Source organism: Triturus cristatus, chromosome 1_2 (genome assembly GCF_964204655.1).
Source record: "Triturus cristatus chromosome 1_2, aTriCri1.1, whole genome shotgun sequence".
In the NCBI taxonomy this organism is placed as follows: Eukaryota; Metazoa; Chordata; class Amphibia; order Caudata; family Salamandridae; genus Triturus; species Triturus cristatus.
Window position 1 is genome coordinate 1,159,931,470 of NC_140580.1, and position 16,911 is coordinate 1,159,948,380.

Below are 16,911 nucleotides of genomic sequence, written 5' to 3' on the forward strand. Positions count from 1 at the left end.
TTTTGAGGTTCTATATTTGTTGTATAGAATATCAAGTGGCTTCTCCTGAAGAAGGCGTTGTCACGCCGAAACGCACGTAGAGATCTACATCTTCATCTACCTAGACTTTTTTATATATACAATGTATCTTTATATGTTTTTCATAAAAAAAGTTTTTTATTATGTGAATCAATATTGACAAACATGTATGGTCATATTGATTATTTTGCTATTGTCTTATTTGTTTTTGATGTTGGTACATCTATTTTAATTAAATGATGAATATGAATAAAATGAATTGTTCTTAAATGTCTCTTGGTAGTACACTGAGTCCTTGTTGGTATGTTTAAAACCTGATTTTCGCCAGGTTTCTTGTTGCCTAGGATTTGTTATTACTTTCAGAGTCGATGCCCATGTGCACTATCGTCCAAGGGAGGAGTCACCTATCTCGTGACTACAAATGACTTCTTCCAAGACAACAACAAGGTGCAAGCAAGCCCAACACCAGATGGCGATCTATGCACAAGTATGAATTCTGCAGCTCATATGCCTCGAACATAGAGTCTCCCATTCGGTACCCCGTCTACATACCCTCTCACGCAGGACCAGGCTCTCCAATACCAATGGCATAGAAAATATCCTTAAACCCGGCTGCTACTGCAGGTCTGACACCAGACAAGGAAATTACAAGGCTGGATGGAAGTGGAAAGAAAATGGAGCGAGCTGGTCCTATGCAATAGGAATCTCAAATCCCACTTCTTTATTAAGCAGATGCTGTAACCAGTAGTGCTGTGACCAGTAGGGGGAAGAGATTTAACACATCTTCTAAAGGAACGTACGAAGAGAGGCACTACTAGGGCTCATAAGGAAAAGACCATCTTCTACACAAGACTAAAGACCTTGTTGCATCAGCACATACACAGAGGAGGCAACCCAGCACAGGCTCGGTCACATGGAGGAAGCCTGCTCAGGATTTCTGAACTGAGCACCAAGTTGAGTGTAAAGTCATTAGCATGGTACGGTGAGCATCCTTCTGATTACCCCGTGGATGAAAAAGGAGGTAGTCTGCTAAAGCAATGGCAGCTTTGGAAAACAGAGGTTCTTTCCACAGAGTATCATCAACCCAAAAGCGACCTTGAAGAGACAGCAAAGTACACAGCACCATTCTTCACAATAGAAGACTCACTCAGGGCAGCAGCCAGTCAAAACCTGGCACAACCACATTCAATCACAACCAAAGTGCAGAACTTACCAAGGAGTAGCAAGGGAAGAAGCCGAAGAGACCCAAACGCCAGGCGGAAATGAACCAGTATTTCTTCAGCCCAACCACCACACCTCTCTCGTCATGAAATGTCTGAAGGATGTCCCACAAAGGAGGACATCACCTTGGATGAGTGGATCCTGCACACGGTCTGTGAGTAGACCAAAAAATCTAGACCCAAGAACAAGAATATGAACTGGCACTACATGCAACTAGAGAAAGAGAGGCATCTTTTCTTAAAACGCCACAGAATTAGTTCCTCAACAGGGAATAAGTTAACATGTATCCTCAGTTTCCTTTCTAGTCTCCAAGAAAGAATTAACTTTAGGACCACTGCAAGATTTGAGGTGAGTGAACAGGCAGCAAAGAAAGTTCAAGATGATGTTCATGCGGATGTCATCCCAGTGTTCGTGAACGAGCGCCAGGCAACACCAGGAGGCCTATTTTACATCCCAATATAGCGAAGACAACTCAAAAACCTCAGAATATGACAAACAATATCAGATTAAAGTTCTGTTGTCTGGGATCATGTCAGCACCAATACTTGGAGAGATGGCGGCACGAGGATCGTGAGAAGTCATACATGTGTATCTATACCACGATGATGAGCTGGAAAGGCGAATTTCTATGTTTGCAGCTTAAGCTTGTGGAACTTGGAAGTCAACTCCAAATCCAGTCATGCACATGAGGGTTCGAGGGCCCGAAAAAGACACTGAGTAACCAAAAGCAGTTCGAACAGGAGAAGAGATTTTGGATTTTTAGAACAATGTTGCGCTTTATTAGACGTCATCGTCTCAAACAGAGAGGACTGATGAAACTATTAGTAAAGTTGGCATCTTGTATCCATCTTAGAACCAGTCTATTCATGAAGCCAACTCATGGCTGACCACATCAACGGCATGATCGATAGAGAATTGGGCCCGTAAGAGCTCTGCTATGGTCTTTAATTACATATACCTCACCCTGGTTTGGAGCACTGTGAGCGACTTTCAGATTTAAGGAGTAATTGGTAGGCCTGGGTGGTAAATTCCGTTCCGTTCGCGGAATTTGCGGAATTTGGGTAATTTCGCGTTCTGCGGAAAACGCGAAATTGGCCAAAAATCTGCGTTCCGCGACTTCGCGAAATTTTTTGCTTGTTCGCGATCTCTATATGCGTGTTCGCGAGATATTTCACCCCGAGCACGCAAACAGCGATCGCGAACAGGAAAAAAGTATCGCGGACAAGCAATTCCACGTGTTCGCGGAATTTCTGCGTGTTCGCGGAGATTTTTTACCGTTTCGCGGAGATTTGCGTAACGCGATTACGCAAATTCCGCCCACCCCTAGTAATTGGGTTCTTAGGCAAGTTTAACAACCCAACAGTGTTTTTTTTAAAAACCAAACAATATTTTTCGGGTTGGAATCAAACCTAACTCAGGTGAGAAGGCAGAGGTACAGAATTTCAAAAACATTGCAACAGTAATGTTTTACCTACACATATAGGAAGAGATGGAATCCTTCCCTCTCTCCAAACTTAGACTGAGCATACTGTCATCTAGAAACAAATGTCTGTCATGGCACACACATGCATTGTTGACACATGAGACAGGGGCAACACATGAATGGCAATTACCTCAAGTGTATGGCGACTAAATATTCAAACACGGAAGAAACACCTGCATAGAGTTGTGAGCTTGAATCAAACACACGATGCATCGAGTTACTCACAACTCCCATTAAAAGGTGACGCACTCAAATTAGCTGGGAAGCTTTGCACATTCCACCAATATCACAGGAAGCAAACATATGCAAGAGGAAAGACATGAGATTAATATGGATTTAAGGAGCCATGGTGCCACCATAGTACTTATGCTTAATGTCATTATGAGCCATACGACTACATCGATGACCAATGCACAAAATAAGACAGATCCTTTTTCAGAACAAGTCACCAGAAAACACTTTAATGCATGCGTGTGAACAACAAGGTGTCTAGTCAACAACCATTGTTACAGATAGATTAAGGAATAACATTGTTACCTGTAACGATGGTTTTACAGCACAAATCTCCCCTAGATTTGCATATTGTGCATTATTCCACCATCTAGTGGTTGTCTCCCAAAGTGTTGACTTACAAACTTTTTCCTATTGGACGTCAACTTAGATGGAGTCAGTAGGACTCACTAATCACTGTTATTGATCATAAGCCCACAATGGCCTCAAATTTGATCTCTATTTTAGATTCTTCCTTTCTTTTATGTTACTTACTAATTCCCTGCCCTTCACCGGAGTCGTAGGAGGAGAACATGAATCTAGAGCGTGAATCTAGAAAAGCTATAAGCAGCAAACCCGTTGCTACAGGTAAGTAACTGGCTTCTCTGTAGCGTAATCTTTTAAATGTACGTACTGTGCTATACGTAGTGGCATATATACCCTTGTGAAGGAGGGCTTGAAGAAGCAGTAGTGCCAAATAAATGTGTAAGCACTATTTCGGCCGCCTCTACTATGCCTTGCAATGCTACATTAGACATGTTTTGGGAGTTGGGAGTTTACTGAATATACTCCTGCGGAGGAACTTTTTTCTATTGCTTTCTTTTGAGACAGTTCTGGAACCTCTTGTTGCAGTACTTGGATTTTTGTTTTTTAGTTTTGTGACTACGATTTCACTGTTGGTGGTTTCTGTAGCAATTCTATGCAATGGAAGTGTCCGATTCATTTAGCACACAAGTCTGTTGCGGATTCGCAGGCACGAAGGTAGTTTACTATCAGACCCCTACTGGTGCTGGGCATTGAGGAGGCGAGTGGTGGAGTCATTTTGAACTGATGGCCTCCTGAGGCTTGTTCTGGGGTTGCTGCCAGTGTGCCCCACACTGCTGCAGACTGTCTCTGAAACAGAGCTGCCTGAGGCTGTATTCTACGAGGGCTCCTATCCGTAGATGCTCCTCTTTTGAATGTGCCTCTCATGATCTTCAACAAGCTCATCACCCGAAGTGGGTTAAATTCTCCAGAAAGTGGTCCTTCTTCGGGACCAAATAAATGACTGCTTCTAAAGGACAGATTTATTCTGTTGGAATACACCTCCGGTTTGAAACTCGGTAAGTGTAACCATGCACATCTATGCAGAAGTGCTTCTGTTGCGAGTCGTAGCTAGCCGTTTGCAGAGTCTAGTGCTGATTTTATATAAGACTTTTATAGAATCCTCCACTGTTCCACCGTACATAATGTTGCCTCTTCTGAATTCTTAATGGACGGTGTAATCAAGTCCTCCGTGTGCTCCTATCTAGGAGGCAATGCGCTAAAATCAGGCGTTAGCTGGTACAGAATTGCGGGTGCACGTATCTAGGAGGCAACGCATTGGAGCCAGGAGTCAGCAGTACAGCATTGCTGGTGTGGATATCTAGGAGGCAATGCACTGGGGTTAGGAGCAAACAGTACAGCATTGCTGGTGCACGTATCTGGGAGGCAACGCACTGGACTCGGGAGTTAGCAGTATTGCATTGCCGGTGCAGGTATCTAGGAAACAATGCACTGAGTTAGGAGTTAGCAGTGCAGCATTGCTGGTGCGCGTATCTAGGAAGCAATGCACGGGGGTTGGGAACTAGCAGTACATCATTGTTGGAGCATGTATCTAGAAGGCAATGCACTGGAGTCAGGAGTCAGTATTGCTGGTGCACATATCTAGGAGACAATGCACTGAAGTCAGGAGTTAGCAGTACAGCATTGCTAGTGTGCGTATCTAGGAGGCAATGCATTGGAGTCAGGAGTACATCATCCAGCTGCAGCTACTCTCTCCACTCTTACTACGGTTATCCAGAGGCAGACCCCGAGTAGCTGGGGTTTCACCTTCCTGTGTACACTACAAGAGTCAGGTTCTACATGAGCTCTTATCTAGGAGGCAATGCACTGGAGTCAGGAGTTAGCAGTACAGCATTGCTGGTGCACGTATCCAGGAGGCAATGCATTGGAGACAGGAGTTAGCAGTACAGCATTGCTGGTGTGGATATCTAGGAGGCAATGCACTGGAGTCTGGAGTTAGCAGTGCAGCATTGCTGGTGCGCGTATCTGAAGCAATGCACTGGAGTCAGGAGTTAGCCGTACATCATCGAGCTGCAGCTACTCTCTCCACTCTTACTATTGTTATCCAGAGGCAGGCCCTGAGTAGCTGGGGTTGCACCTTCCTGTGTAGACTACAAGAGTCAGGTTCTACATGAGCTCTTATCTAGGAGACAATGCACTGGAGTCAGGAGTTAGCAGTACATCATTGCTGGTGTGGATATCTAGGAGGCAATGCACTGGAGTCAGGAGTTAATCGTACATCATCGAGCTGCAGCTACTCTCTCCACTCTTACTACTGTTATCCAGAGGCAGACCCTGAGTAGCTGGGGTTGCACCTTCCTGTGTACACTACAAGAGTCAGGTTCTACATGAGCTCTTATCTAGGAGGCAACGCACTGGAGTCAGGAGTTAGCAGTGCAGCATTGCTGGTGTGCGTATCTAGGAGGCAATGCACTGGAGTCAGCAGGACAGCATTGCTGGTGCACATATCTAGGAGGCAATGCACTGGAGTTAGCAGTACAGCATTGCTGGTGCACATATCTAGGAGGCAATGCACTGAAGTCAGCAGTACAGCATTGATGGCGCACGCATCTAGGAGGCAATGGACTGGAGTCAGGAGTTAGCAGTACAGAATTGCCGGTGTGCATATCTAGAAGGCAATGCACTGGAGTCAGGAGTTAGCAGTACAGCATTGCTAGTGTGCATATCTAGGTGGCAATGCACTGGAGTCAGGAGTACATCATCTAGCTGCAGCTACGCTCTCCACGCTTACTACTGTTATCCAGAGGCAGCCCCTGAGTAGCTGGGGTTGCACCTTCCTGTGGACACTACAAGAGTCCGGTTCTACATGAGCTCTTATCTAGAAGGCAACGCACTGGAGTCAGGAGTTAGCAGTACAGCATTGCTGGTGCACGTATCCAGGAGGCAATGCATTGGAGACAGGAGTTAGCAGTACATCATTGCTGGTGTGGATATCTAGGAGGCAATGCACTGGAGTTAGCAGTGCAGCATTGCTGGTGCGCGTATCTGAAGCAATGCACTGGAGTCAGGAGTTAGCCGTACATCATCGAACTGCAGCTACTCTCTCCACTCTTACTACTGTTATCCAGAGGCAGACCCTGAGTAGCTGGGGTTGCACCTTCCTGTGTACACTACAAGAGTCCGGTTCTACATGAGCTCTTATCTAGGAGGCAACGCACTGGAGTCCGGAGTTAGCAGTGCAGCATTGCTGGTGCGCGTATCTAGGAGGCAATGCACTGATGTCAGCAGGACAGCATTGCTGGTGCACATATCTAGGAGGCAATGCACTGAAGTCAGCAGTACAGCATTGCTGGTGCACGTATCCAGGAGGCAGTGCACTGGAGTTAGCAGTACAGCATTGCTGGTGCACGTATCTGGTGCAATGCACTGGAGTTAGCAGTACAGCATTGCTGGTGCACGTTTCCAGGAGGCAGTGCGCTGGAGACAGGAGTTAGCAGTATATCATTGTTGGTGTGGATATCTAGGAGGCAATGCACTAGAGTCTGGAGTTAGCAGTACAGTATTGCTGGTGCGAGGATCTAGGAGGCAATGCACTGGAGTCAGCAGGACAGCATTGCTGGTGCACATATCTAGGAGGCAATGCACTTGAGTCAGAAGTTAGCAGTACAGCATTGATGGTGCACGCATCTAGGAGGCAATGCACTGAAGTCAGGAGTTAGCAGTACAGCATTGATGGCGCACGCATCTAGGAGGCAATGGACTGGTGTCAGGAGTTAGCAGTACAGAATTGCTGGTGTGCATATCTAGAAGGCAATGCACTGGAGTCAGGAGTTAGCAGTACAGCATTGCTAGTGTGCATATCTAGGTGGCAATGCACTGGAGTCAGGAGTACATCATCTAGCTGCAGCTACTCTCTCCACGCTTACTACTGTTATCCAGAGGCAGCCCCTGAGTAGCTGGGGTTGCACCTTCCTGTGGACACTACAAGAGTCTGGTTCTACATGAGCTCTTATCTAGAAGGCAACGCACTGGAGTCAGGAGTTAGAAGGGCAGCATTGCTGGTGCACGTATCTAGGAGGCAATGCACTGGACTCAGCAGGACAGCATTGCTGGTGCACATATCTAGGAGGCAATGCACTGGAGTTAGCAGTACAGCATTGCTGGTGCACATATCTAGGAGGCAATGCACTGGAGTCAGGAGTTAGAAGTGCAGCATTGCTGGTGCACGTATCTAGGAGGCAATGCACTGGAGTCAGCAGGACAGCATTGCTGGTGCACGTATCTGAAGAAATCAACTGGAGTTAGCAGTAAATAATTGCTGGTGCACGTATCTGAAGCAATGCACTGGAGACAGGAGTTAGCAGTACATCATTGCTGGTGTGGATATCTAGGAGGCAATGCACTGGAGTCAGGAGTTAGCAGTACAGCATTTCTGGTGCACGTATCCAGGAGGCAATGCACTGGAGACAGGAGTTAGCAGTACATCATTGCTGGTGCGGGTATCTGAAGCAATGCACTGGAGTCAGGAGTTAGCAGCACAGCATTGCTGGTGCGCGCATCTAGGAGGCAATGCACAGGAGTCAGCAGTAGAGCATTGCTGGTGGGCGTTTCTAGGAAGCAATGCACTGGAGTCAGGAGTTAGCAGTACAGCAATGCTAGTACGCGGATCTAGGAGGCAATGCACTGGAGACAGGAGTTAGCAGTACAGCATTGCTGTTGCACGTATCTAGGAGGATATGCACTGGAGACAGGAGTTAGTAGTACAGTATTGCTGGTGCGCGTATCTAGGCTCCTATGCACTGGAGTCAGGAGTTAGCATTGCGGGTGCGTGTATCTAGGAGGCAATGTACTGGAGTCAGGAGTTAGTAGTACATCATTGCTGGTGCGCGTATCTGAAGCAATACACTGGAGTCAGGAGTTAGCCATACATCATTGCTGGTGCACGCATCTAGGAGGCAATGCACTGGAGTCAGCAGTACATCATTGCTGGTGTGCGTATCTAGGAAGCAAAGGAACTGGATTCATGAGTTCGCAGTACAGCTTTGCTGGTGTGCCTATCGAGGATAGGACAATGCACTGGAGTCAGGAGTTAACCGTACATCATCGAGCTGTAGCTACTGTCTCCACTCTTACTACTGTTATCCAGAGGCAGACCCTGAGAAGCTGGGGTTGCACCTTCGTGTGGACACTACAAGAGTCAGGTTCTACATGAGCCCTCATGTACAGTGGGTCTAGCGGGTTACTCATATTTCAGGTATGTATGCAGCACAGTCTCCTTGGGAGTAGATGGTTTAGATAACCCTCTAACTTGATGCAGAATTCTTCGTAACAATGTGAGGTTTGTGACTTTCACAATCAGAGGGCCTAGTGTTTGAAGTAGTAAACACCACTCCTCTCCTTTGCAACATCCCACAGAACATCATGTGCCACCACTGCTCTTCTGAATTCCTCAAGAATCAAGATACATGTGATATCACATGGTGTGATGCTCTGGAAGGGTTCACGTCTCCTCTTCTGGGGAATTGACAGAGAGGTCCTCTCATATTCAGTCCTCTTCTTCCTGTAGATCAGACACTGTTGTCTGTTTCAACGTCCGGCTCGAATTGTGGCATCTCTGGTCTCCCGGTGGGCTCTTCCTAATATACGTGCTCTCGAGGACCCAGAAGGCTTCTATGTCTCTTTCTTTCATATCTTTGGACTCTACTCTTGGTCTCTTTTACACTCAATGGTTTGATAATCTGCATGTGGCATTGGCATCCTTTAAAGATTTTGTTTTTATTTTCACTGAGGTCAGCAATCATGGTGTCAGCCACACCAGAAGAATTTTTTTTTTCTCCTCCTGGTGCTCCTTCAAGTCTGATATTTACAGCTACTCTAAGAACCCAATTTCCTACATAGATGGAGTGCTTTTCTTCTGTTTTCTGAGTTCAGTCTGTCACGACACATCTCTACGACCGAACATTCCAAAAAGAATTTATATCAGTGAATTAAAAAACAAGCATAACATTGGTCTGACTTTTTGGGTCTCTTCGGGAGCAAAAAATGCATACTAGGTGTGTGGAATGGAGCCAAATATTGGTTGCAATTTGAGCAGAACTTGAAACATATCCTCATGCCACAAAAGGGCTTAGAGGAGCCTCAGGGAAAACATCCTTACTATCAACCATTGTCCAACAACATCAAAGACCCCTTAGAAAAACCAGAATCCTTGATCCAGCAACAATCTTGGATATTTATCCGAAGCCCTCTCAATGTCTTGATGTCTTTTTTGGGCTTACAGTCGACGCCATAGTGGATCGTACTGACTCCACCTAGGTAGGCGCCCAGTAGGAAAGTTTGTAAATTAACATTTTCAAACCCAACCACTGGGTGATGGAACAATGCACAGCAAGGGAATGTAAAAGATTTACACTGCAAAGTGTGTTTCTAGCCTGACAAAAAAAACCTGTATGCTAGGACTGCTCTACTCGTCTTCCAGAAGGGTCCTTGGCGTAAAAGGAATAACCTGGATAGTCTACTAGAGTGAGGCAAGACTGGCGCTGGTACAGCAGTGGTGAACAACTGTACGCCGGAATAAACACAAATCTCACCCGCAAGCTACAAAACGCTGCAAGACTGGTCCTCAACCTGCCAAGACACGGCCATATCTCCCAGCACCTGCGCACACTCCACTGGCTCCCCATCGAAGCTACAATCACCTTCACGAATCTCACCAACGCACACAAAGTCCTCCACAACACCTGACCAGCATACCTGAACAGCTGACTCGGATTCCACGCACCCCAAAGGACCCTACGATCAGCCCAGCCCTCCTACGCTGTGGTCTCCCGTGCCAGAAAGACCAGATCAGGAGGCCGCTCCTTCTCCTTCCTCGCGGCCAGAGCATGGAACGCTCTACCGCTCCACCTCAGACAGACATCACTCCCCATCTTCACGAGAAACCTCAAAACTTGGCTCTTTGATTAACCTCCTCCTTGATGGACTGGAACCTGCACCTCCCCTCCTCCCCAGCACCTTGAGACCCTTAAGGGTGAATAGTCACGCTTAACAAGCACATGATTGATTGAACTGTAAGCACCCAATAACCAGGGACTGTACCAGACCCGTACATTCTTTACTTATAGCAAAAAGCGAGGAGGCGAAACCAAGCATACTCCTTCCTTCCTCCAAACAGAGGAGTCGTCCTTCACAGCTGATCTCAAACACAGCAAGTTCTTTCGTCTACACTCATAGGGTGAACGGAGCATGCTACTGTCAAACACAAACCTAACCCACACAAAATGAACATTATGTACTGTGTGGCTTTAGCACATGCCATGTGCAGAGGCCAGCTCAGAAGGTTAGCAGCTTGACCTTGTGTGACCACAAAATAAACAGTGCTGTCTCCAGAGCTCATTAGGTGGACTTCTAAAGAGATGTCTTTGGAAGTGTAACCTCTTTACCCTGGTGAGAATGATCTACACCCTGTCAATCACAGGTAACAGACTGCTTCAATACCAGGTGGGTAGCCATAGCTTCCACACTCGCAGCTTAGGAGGAAGTCTTCACAGCCAAGTAGGTGCACTCTCAGAGCCATAAGCTGTGTGGCAGCGAGGCCGGATTGGTTCACACACACTGCTCTGCAGTGCACCTGTTGGGCCCACTAACACTACATATGTACAGTACGCCTGCCTACTGGCCCACTCACAGTGTAAGCACACACACAGACTCCCCCATGAAGCTCTCCCTACCTGCAAGCACACACACACACACGCAGACCCTCTCCAATGGAGGTTTCCCTACCTGCATGCACACACACATGCAGACCCTCTCCCATGGAGATCTCCCCACCTGCAAGCATTACACACACACACACAGACCCTCTCCAATAGGTCCCCCCACCTGCAAGCACACACACACGCAGTCCCTCTCCCAATGAGCTCTCCCTACCTGCATGCACACACACACACACACACACACACACACACACACACACACACACACACACACACACACACACAGACCCTCTCCCATGGAGTTCTCCCTACCTGCAAGCACACTCACAGACCCTCTCCCATGGAGATCTGCCCACCTGCAAGCACACACACACAAGCCCTTTCCCATGGAGCTCTCAACACCAGCAAGCACACACATACACATGCAGACCCACTCCCATGGAGCTTTCCCTACCTGCAAACACACTCACAGACCCTCTCCCATGGAGCTCTCCCCACCTGCAATCACACACACATACATACCTACATACATGCAGACCCTCTGCCATGGAGCTCTCCCCACCTACAAGCATTACACACATATGCAGACCCTCTCCCATGGAGCTCTCCCCACCTGCACACACACACACGCAGACCCTCTCCCATGGAGCTCTCCCCACCTACACACACACACACACACACACACACACGCGCAGACACTCTTCCATGGAGCTCTCCCCACCTACACACACACATGCAGACCCTCTCCCATGGAGCTCTCCCCACCTGCACGCACAGACACGCAGACCCTCTCACATGGAGCTCTCCCTACCTCCATGCACACACACACGCAGACACTCTTCCATGGAGCTCTCCCTACCTGCAAGCGCACACAAACACACGTGCAGACCCTCTCCCAAGGAGCTCTCCCTACCTGCATGCACACACACAAGCAGACCCTCTCCCATGGAGCTCTCCCTACCTGCAAGCACACTCACAGACCCTCTCCCATGGAGCTCTGCCCACCTGCAAGCGCACACACACACACACACACACACACACACACACACACACACACACACAGGCCCTCTCCCATGGAGCTCTCCCCACCTGCACACACACACACACACACAGGCCCTCTCCCATGGAGCTCTGCCCACCTGCAAGTGCACACACACAGGCCCTCTCCCATGGAGCTCTACCCACCTGCAATCTCACACACATACATGCAGACCCTCCCCCATGGAGCGCTCCTCACCTGCAAGCAAGCAAGCACGCACACACACACACACACACACACACACACACACGCACACACACACACACAGGCAGACACTCTACCATGGAGCTCTCCCTACCTGCACTCACACACACACACACACATACATACGTGCACACAGACCCTCTCCCATGGAGTTCTCCCTACCTGCACACACACACACTCAGACCCTCGCGTATGGAGCTCTCCCCACCTGCAAGCGCACACACACAGGCCCTCTCCCATGGAGCTCTCCCTACCTGCACTCACACATGCGCACACAGACCCTCTCCCATGGAGTTCTCCCTACCTGCACACACACACACACACACACACACACACACACGTAGCCATTTTCCCATAGATCTCTCCCTACCTTTAAAGTCTTGACCGCCACAGTGAGGTTGTACTTTTTCCACACTCCTTCGTACACCTCCCCATACTGTCCTCCTCCCAGCTTGTGCTTCATGGTGATGTCGGTCCGCTCCATCTCCCACTTGTCGTAGTTGGGGGACACGCCGTAGATGGTGGGCTTGTTGCGCTTGGGTGCTGGGTAGTGCAGAGTGGTGATGAGTCCGTCGGCGACAGTCGAGTGGTGATGGACCAGCTCCGCCAGCGTGGTGAAGCGGCTCTCCGAAGACACGTAGAGCTAGAAGAGGCAGAGGAGACAAGGTCCTGTTAACCATGGGTCTGGAGGAGACCACCCTCAAGACTCAGGAGACCATCCTAGTAGGTACTGCCATGGGTCTGGAGGAGACCACCCTCAAGACTCAGGAGACCATTCTACTAGGTACTGCCATGGTTTTACCAACACTTACTGGAAGAGCAGACACACAGGAGACACTTTTGGTGTTTGGTGAGAAGGAAGGAGTAAAGGGAGCGAAGAGCCAAGGAGTACAGTAAAGGGAGAGACAGTAGATGAAGTATTGAGGCAGAGAGTGTGGATCCCAGGAGGTTAGATGTGGGTTATAGGAGACTCTGAAATAGGAGGAGTGACAAGGAGGCAAAGGCCGAGGAGCAGGAGGGCGCGATGGAAGGGAGAACTACTGGACTGAGCGATGAGAGGGGGCGAGGACAGAGGAGCAGGAGAGGGCGATGGAAGGGAGAACTACTAGGCTGAGTGATGAAAGGAGGTGAGGTGAGGTGAGGAGTGGATGAAGCAAAAACCAAAGGAAATGATGGACGGAGTGTTGAACATTGCAAGCACTCACCCCCAGTCAACTGATCTGGGTTTAATCCATCACCGTTCTTTAGCCCACTCTGCCACCCCAGCTCAGACATGGCCATATGCAAATCAGTCTGACCCTGTGCCTCATGGGAACAGTCCAGCCCGAACTGCCAAGCCATGTCTTCCCTGGACCGGAAACAAGCTTCCTAGGACCGGTTTCTGGCATTTCAGCCGTCTTCAGCCAGGCTTGCTTGAATCCAGTGGCAAAGTGAACAAGGGACTCACTTCTGAGCATACCCTGCCAACTTATGGCGAACAAAGCAAAAACCAAAGGAAATGATGGACGGAGTGTTGAACATTGCAAGCACTCACCCCCAATGTTCAACACTCTGTCCATCATTTCCTTTGGTTTTTGAGGAGTGGATGAACCCATGGCCAGGCAAGGAGGATGCACCAAAACCAGGAGCAGGAGTGAGTGGTGGCAAGGACTGAGGGTGCATGAGCAGTGCTGAAGAGAAGCTGGAGTGAAATGGGTGACAGAAGGGAGGTGCAGAAGCAGAGCAAGTGATTAAGAGAGATGCAGGAGTGGAGAGGTGATGGAAGCCCGGGCAGAGAAAGAACAGGGAAGCAAAATGCAAGGACAGAACAAGAAATGGGAGGGAGGCAATAAGTAGAAGAGTGAGCGATGGAAGTGAAGTGCAGAGCGAACGATGGAAGTTAAAAGAAATGCAAAGCAAGGGTAGCAAAGTGCAGGAGCAAAGGGAGGAAACACAATACAAGAGAAGAGCAAATGATGGAAGCCCGGAGCAGGGAAGAGAAAAAACATGGAAGTTAATAACAAGTACAGAGCAAGGAAGGGTGTGAAGTGCAGAAGAGCGAGAGATGCAGAAACAAAGGAAAGGAAGAAGCAAAATGCAGAAACAAAGGAAGGGAAGCAAAGTACCGGAGAAGAGAAAGTGATGGAAGTGAGGCAAACAGCTTAGTGGAAGATGGCAGAGAGACCACCTTAAAGAAGTACGCCGAAGCTCATAGGATTTGCTTTAGTATAGAAGATCTAGGCATAGACACTCAACTTAGGAGCACACGTGCACAGTGCACGACACCTACAGGGAATCCAAGCACACGCTGATCGTCACACAGACAGCTGCACAGACACCCAAAAAGATACAGGGAACCGAGCACAGAGTCCAACAGACCCACAGGTACATAGACAAAACGTGCTTTAATTCCACAATATGCCTCAGGTTTGTGGTGTGTAGTGGTGTTTCTGTTATGCAATTAAATGGTTCTCTATTTAACAACCGGTCCTGGAAGGATGACGTTTCTGAGATTCCACCTCGTGCCCAGCACATGCAGTTAAAGTTAATGTCAAGCACAAAAGGTTGCCTCCTTCACCTATCTTGCTGTTCATGAATACATACAACTAACACATGCAGACACACAACATGCACAAGCAGGCCTATGGATGGAGTCATGCATGTGCAAGCAGATGGGAATACAATGTTAATGTGTGGGTAGACACAAGGATGTGCAGGCTAGTTTGGGCATACAAGGGACATCTGCAGAAAAATGTGACTGTCCTACCAAAGCAGATGCTAAACGAAGATTTTTCAGTAACTTTATACAACACATTTTTAATAACAAGCATTGGCAAAGCCAATAGGTCGCGCCTATAGACCTATTGGCGTTGCTGATGTGTTTAGCCATGCTAAACAATATTCGGCCTTATGAGCAGCATGGCTAAAAGAAAAAGAGAAAAGGCGATGTTAACACGAATGTGCACGCCTACAAATGACACTCCGAGATGGATCAGCAAATTAAAAAAAGTAAAGTGAAAGTGCTTTTTCAAAACTTAGTACACGAGTACTTCAAAAAACAAAATTAAATGAAGAAGCAGTTTTCGAAGGGGGTGTTGGGTAAAGCAACACGGCAGGCGGGGGAGACAAGCAACACGGCAGGCGGGGGGAGAAACAATTCGTCGGCCGGAGGAAGAGCAATGTGGTGCAGAGAGGAAGAACAAGGGGTTGAAGCACGTGTGAGAGAGGGACAGGAGTGCGAGTGGGGGTAGAGAAGCACTTGGGTGAGAGCAACGCGACAGGGGGGAAAAACACATGAGGGAGACAGCAACACACTCTCATGGAGTATTTAAACAAAAAGAAAAAGCAGCTCCCTAAATGCGAGCAGAGGAAGGATAGACGCCAGCCAATCAATGAGCTGGCAAAGAGGGTATACTCCATGTGAGGACAAGCACAAGATGGACAGGCTGAAACAAGGCTAGCATCCAATGGAAAACCAGCAAATCCGAGTGATATTAAAGTCAACCAATGGTAAGCAATGGGCGGACTGCAAGCCCCTGTATGTTGTTGGTACGCCCACCATCCGGGTCAGACAGACCTCTCCATGCTAGGCTGAGGCCCCTGAAGGCCAGTTTGGAAAGCCCTGGCTGCTCCTGGTGCCTCTGTCACTTCCCAGCTTCCAGAGGTTAATTGCAGCAGGCACGGGGAAGGAGGAAGGAAGGGAGAGAGAAGGGACAAAGATCAGAGAGGGAGAAGAAAGAGAAAGGTCAGAGAGGGAAAAGAGAGAGAGAAAGGTCAGAGAGAGAGAGGAGAGCAGTAGCGAGAGAATGGATAGCTGGAAAGAGATTGTGCGAGAAGGGAGCGGGCGGGCGGGAGCATTTTTGCCAGGGCTGCTTATGGTTCCCCGGTCCGGCCCTGTCCACAATAGGTCTTTGCGACCAGAAAGCCTGTGCTGTCTGGTAGAATCCACCAAAAAATTGGTCAGGCAGGTTAACTCTCCAAACTCCTGTGTGGCCAGAGTCATCCACAGAGGACTTCCTTTAACACACTGCAGCATGTGACTGAGTTACACCCGGGATTGTAAAATATTGAGGTAATCATGCTAGGAGAGCAAAGATAACTGGAGATTAAAAAAGAAAATATGGATAAGCATAAAGAGTTAAGGCACAGGGTTAAAATGTGGGCAACCTTCCCCGCCCCCAGGATTAGTCAATCCCACAACACTCCCGGCGGTGAGAGCAGCTTGACTCACCGGCTGGGCAGGAAGGGAAGCACTGGGTGAACTCTCCAGATAATGTGCTTAAAAGGAGTGTGAGGGAAACGGGAGCAAACCCAGGCTCTCAAATGAATAGACCGACAATCAAAGCAAAGCCCACAGTTCCGGCTCTCCCAATGTATGTAGGCCGGGACCTGCCAGAGGAGAAGGGCGGGGCTTCTGGCTAAACTAAATTCTATTGACTAGTTAGCAAATGTGTCTAGGAAATACTGCTGCTCTTTACTGTAGCCACTGACTAGCATGTTATTACAAACAGGCTACATGGCAATGCCTACATGCAAACCAGGGTCAACACGTCTCACTGCAAGGTCAAGTCATCAGGACCAATGAACCTTTGAGAAAACGTTAAGCGTCTCCATGGGAGCCCTGCCCCCCATGCATGTATACGGTGTTACTCACACCGGGGTAATGTACAAGCGATACCCAAACAAGGCAGCTTGTGGTGGTTCTGAGTGTGGAATGA

General features: G+C 48.3%; 1 protein-coding gene across 4 annotated transcripts in view; it reads right to left on the bottom strand.

The window, feature by feature from the left end:
* Positions 1-16,911, bottom strand: part of ABL1 (ABL proto-oncogene 1, non-receptor tyrosine kinase) — a 317,567-nt gene that overhangs the window by 90,808 nt on the left and 209,848 nt on the right. For all 4 annotated transcript variants that reach the window (XM_085613961.1, XM_085613960.1, XM_085613963.1 and 1 more), the window contains one exon: positions 12,585-12,857. In XM_085613961.1, the coding sequence (XP_085470087.1) occupies positions 12,585-12,857 (273 nt within the window). The remainder of the gene's footprint in view (positions 1-12,584; positions 12,858-16,911) is intronic.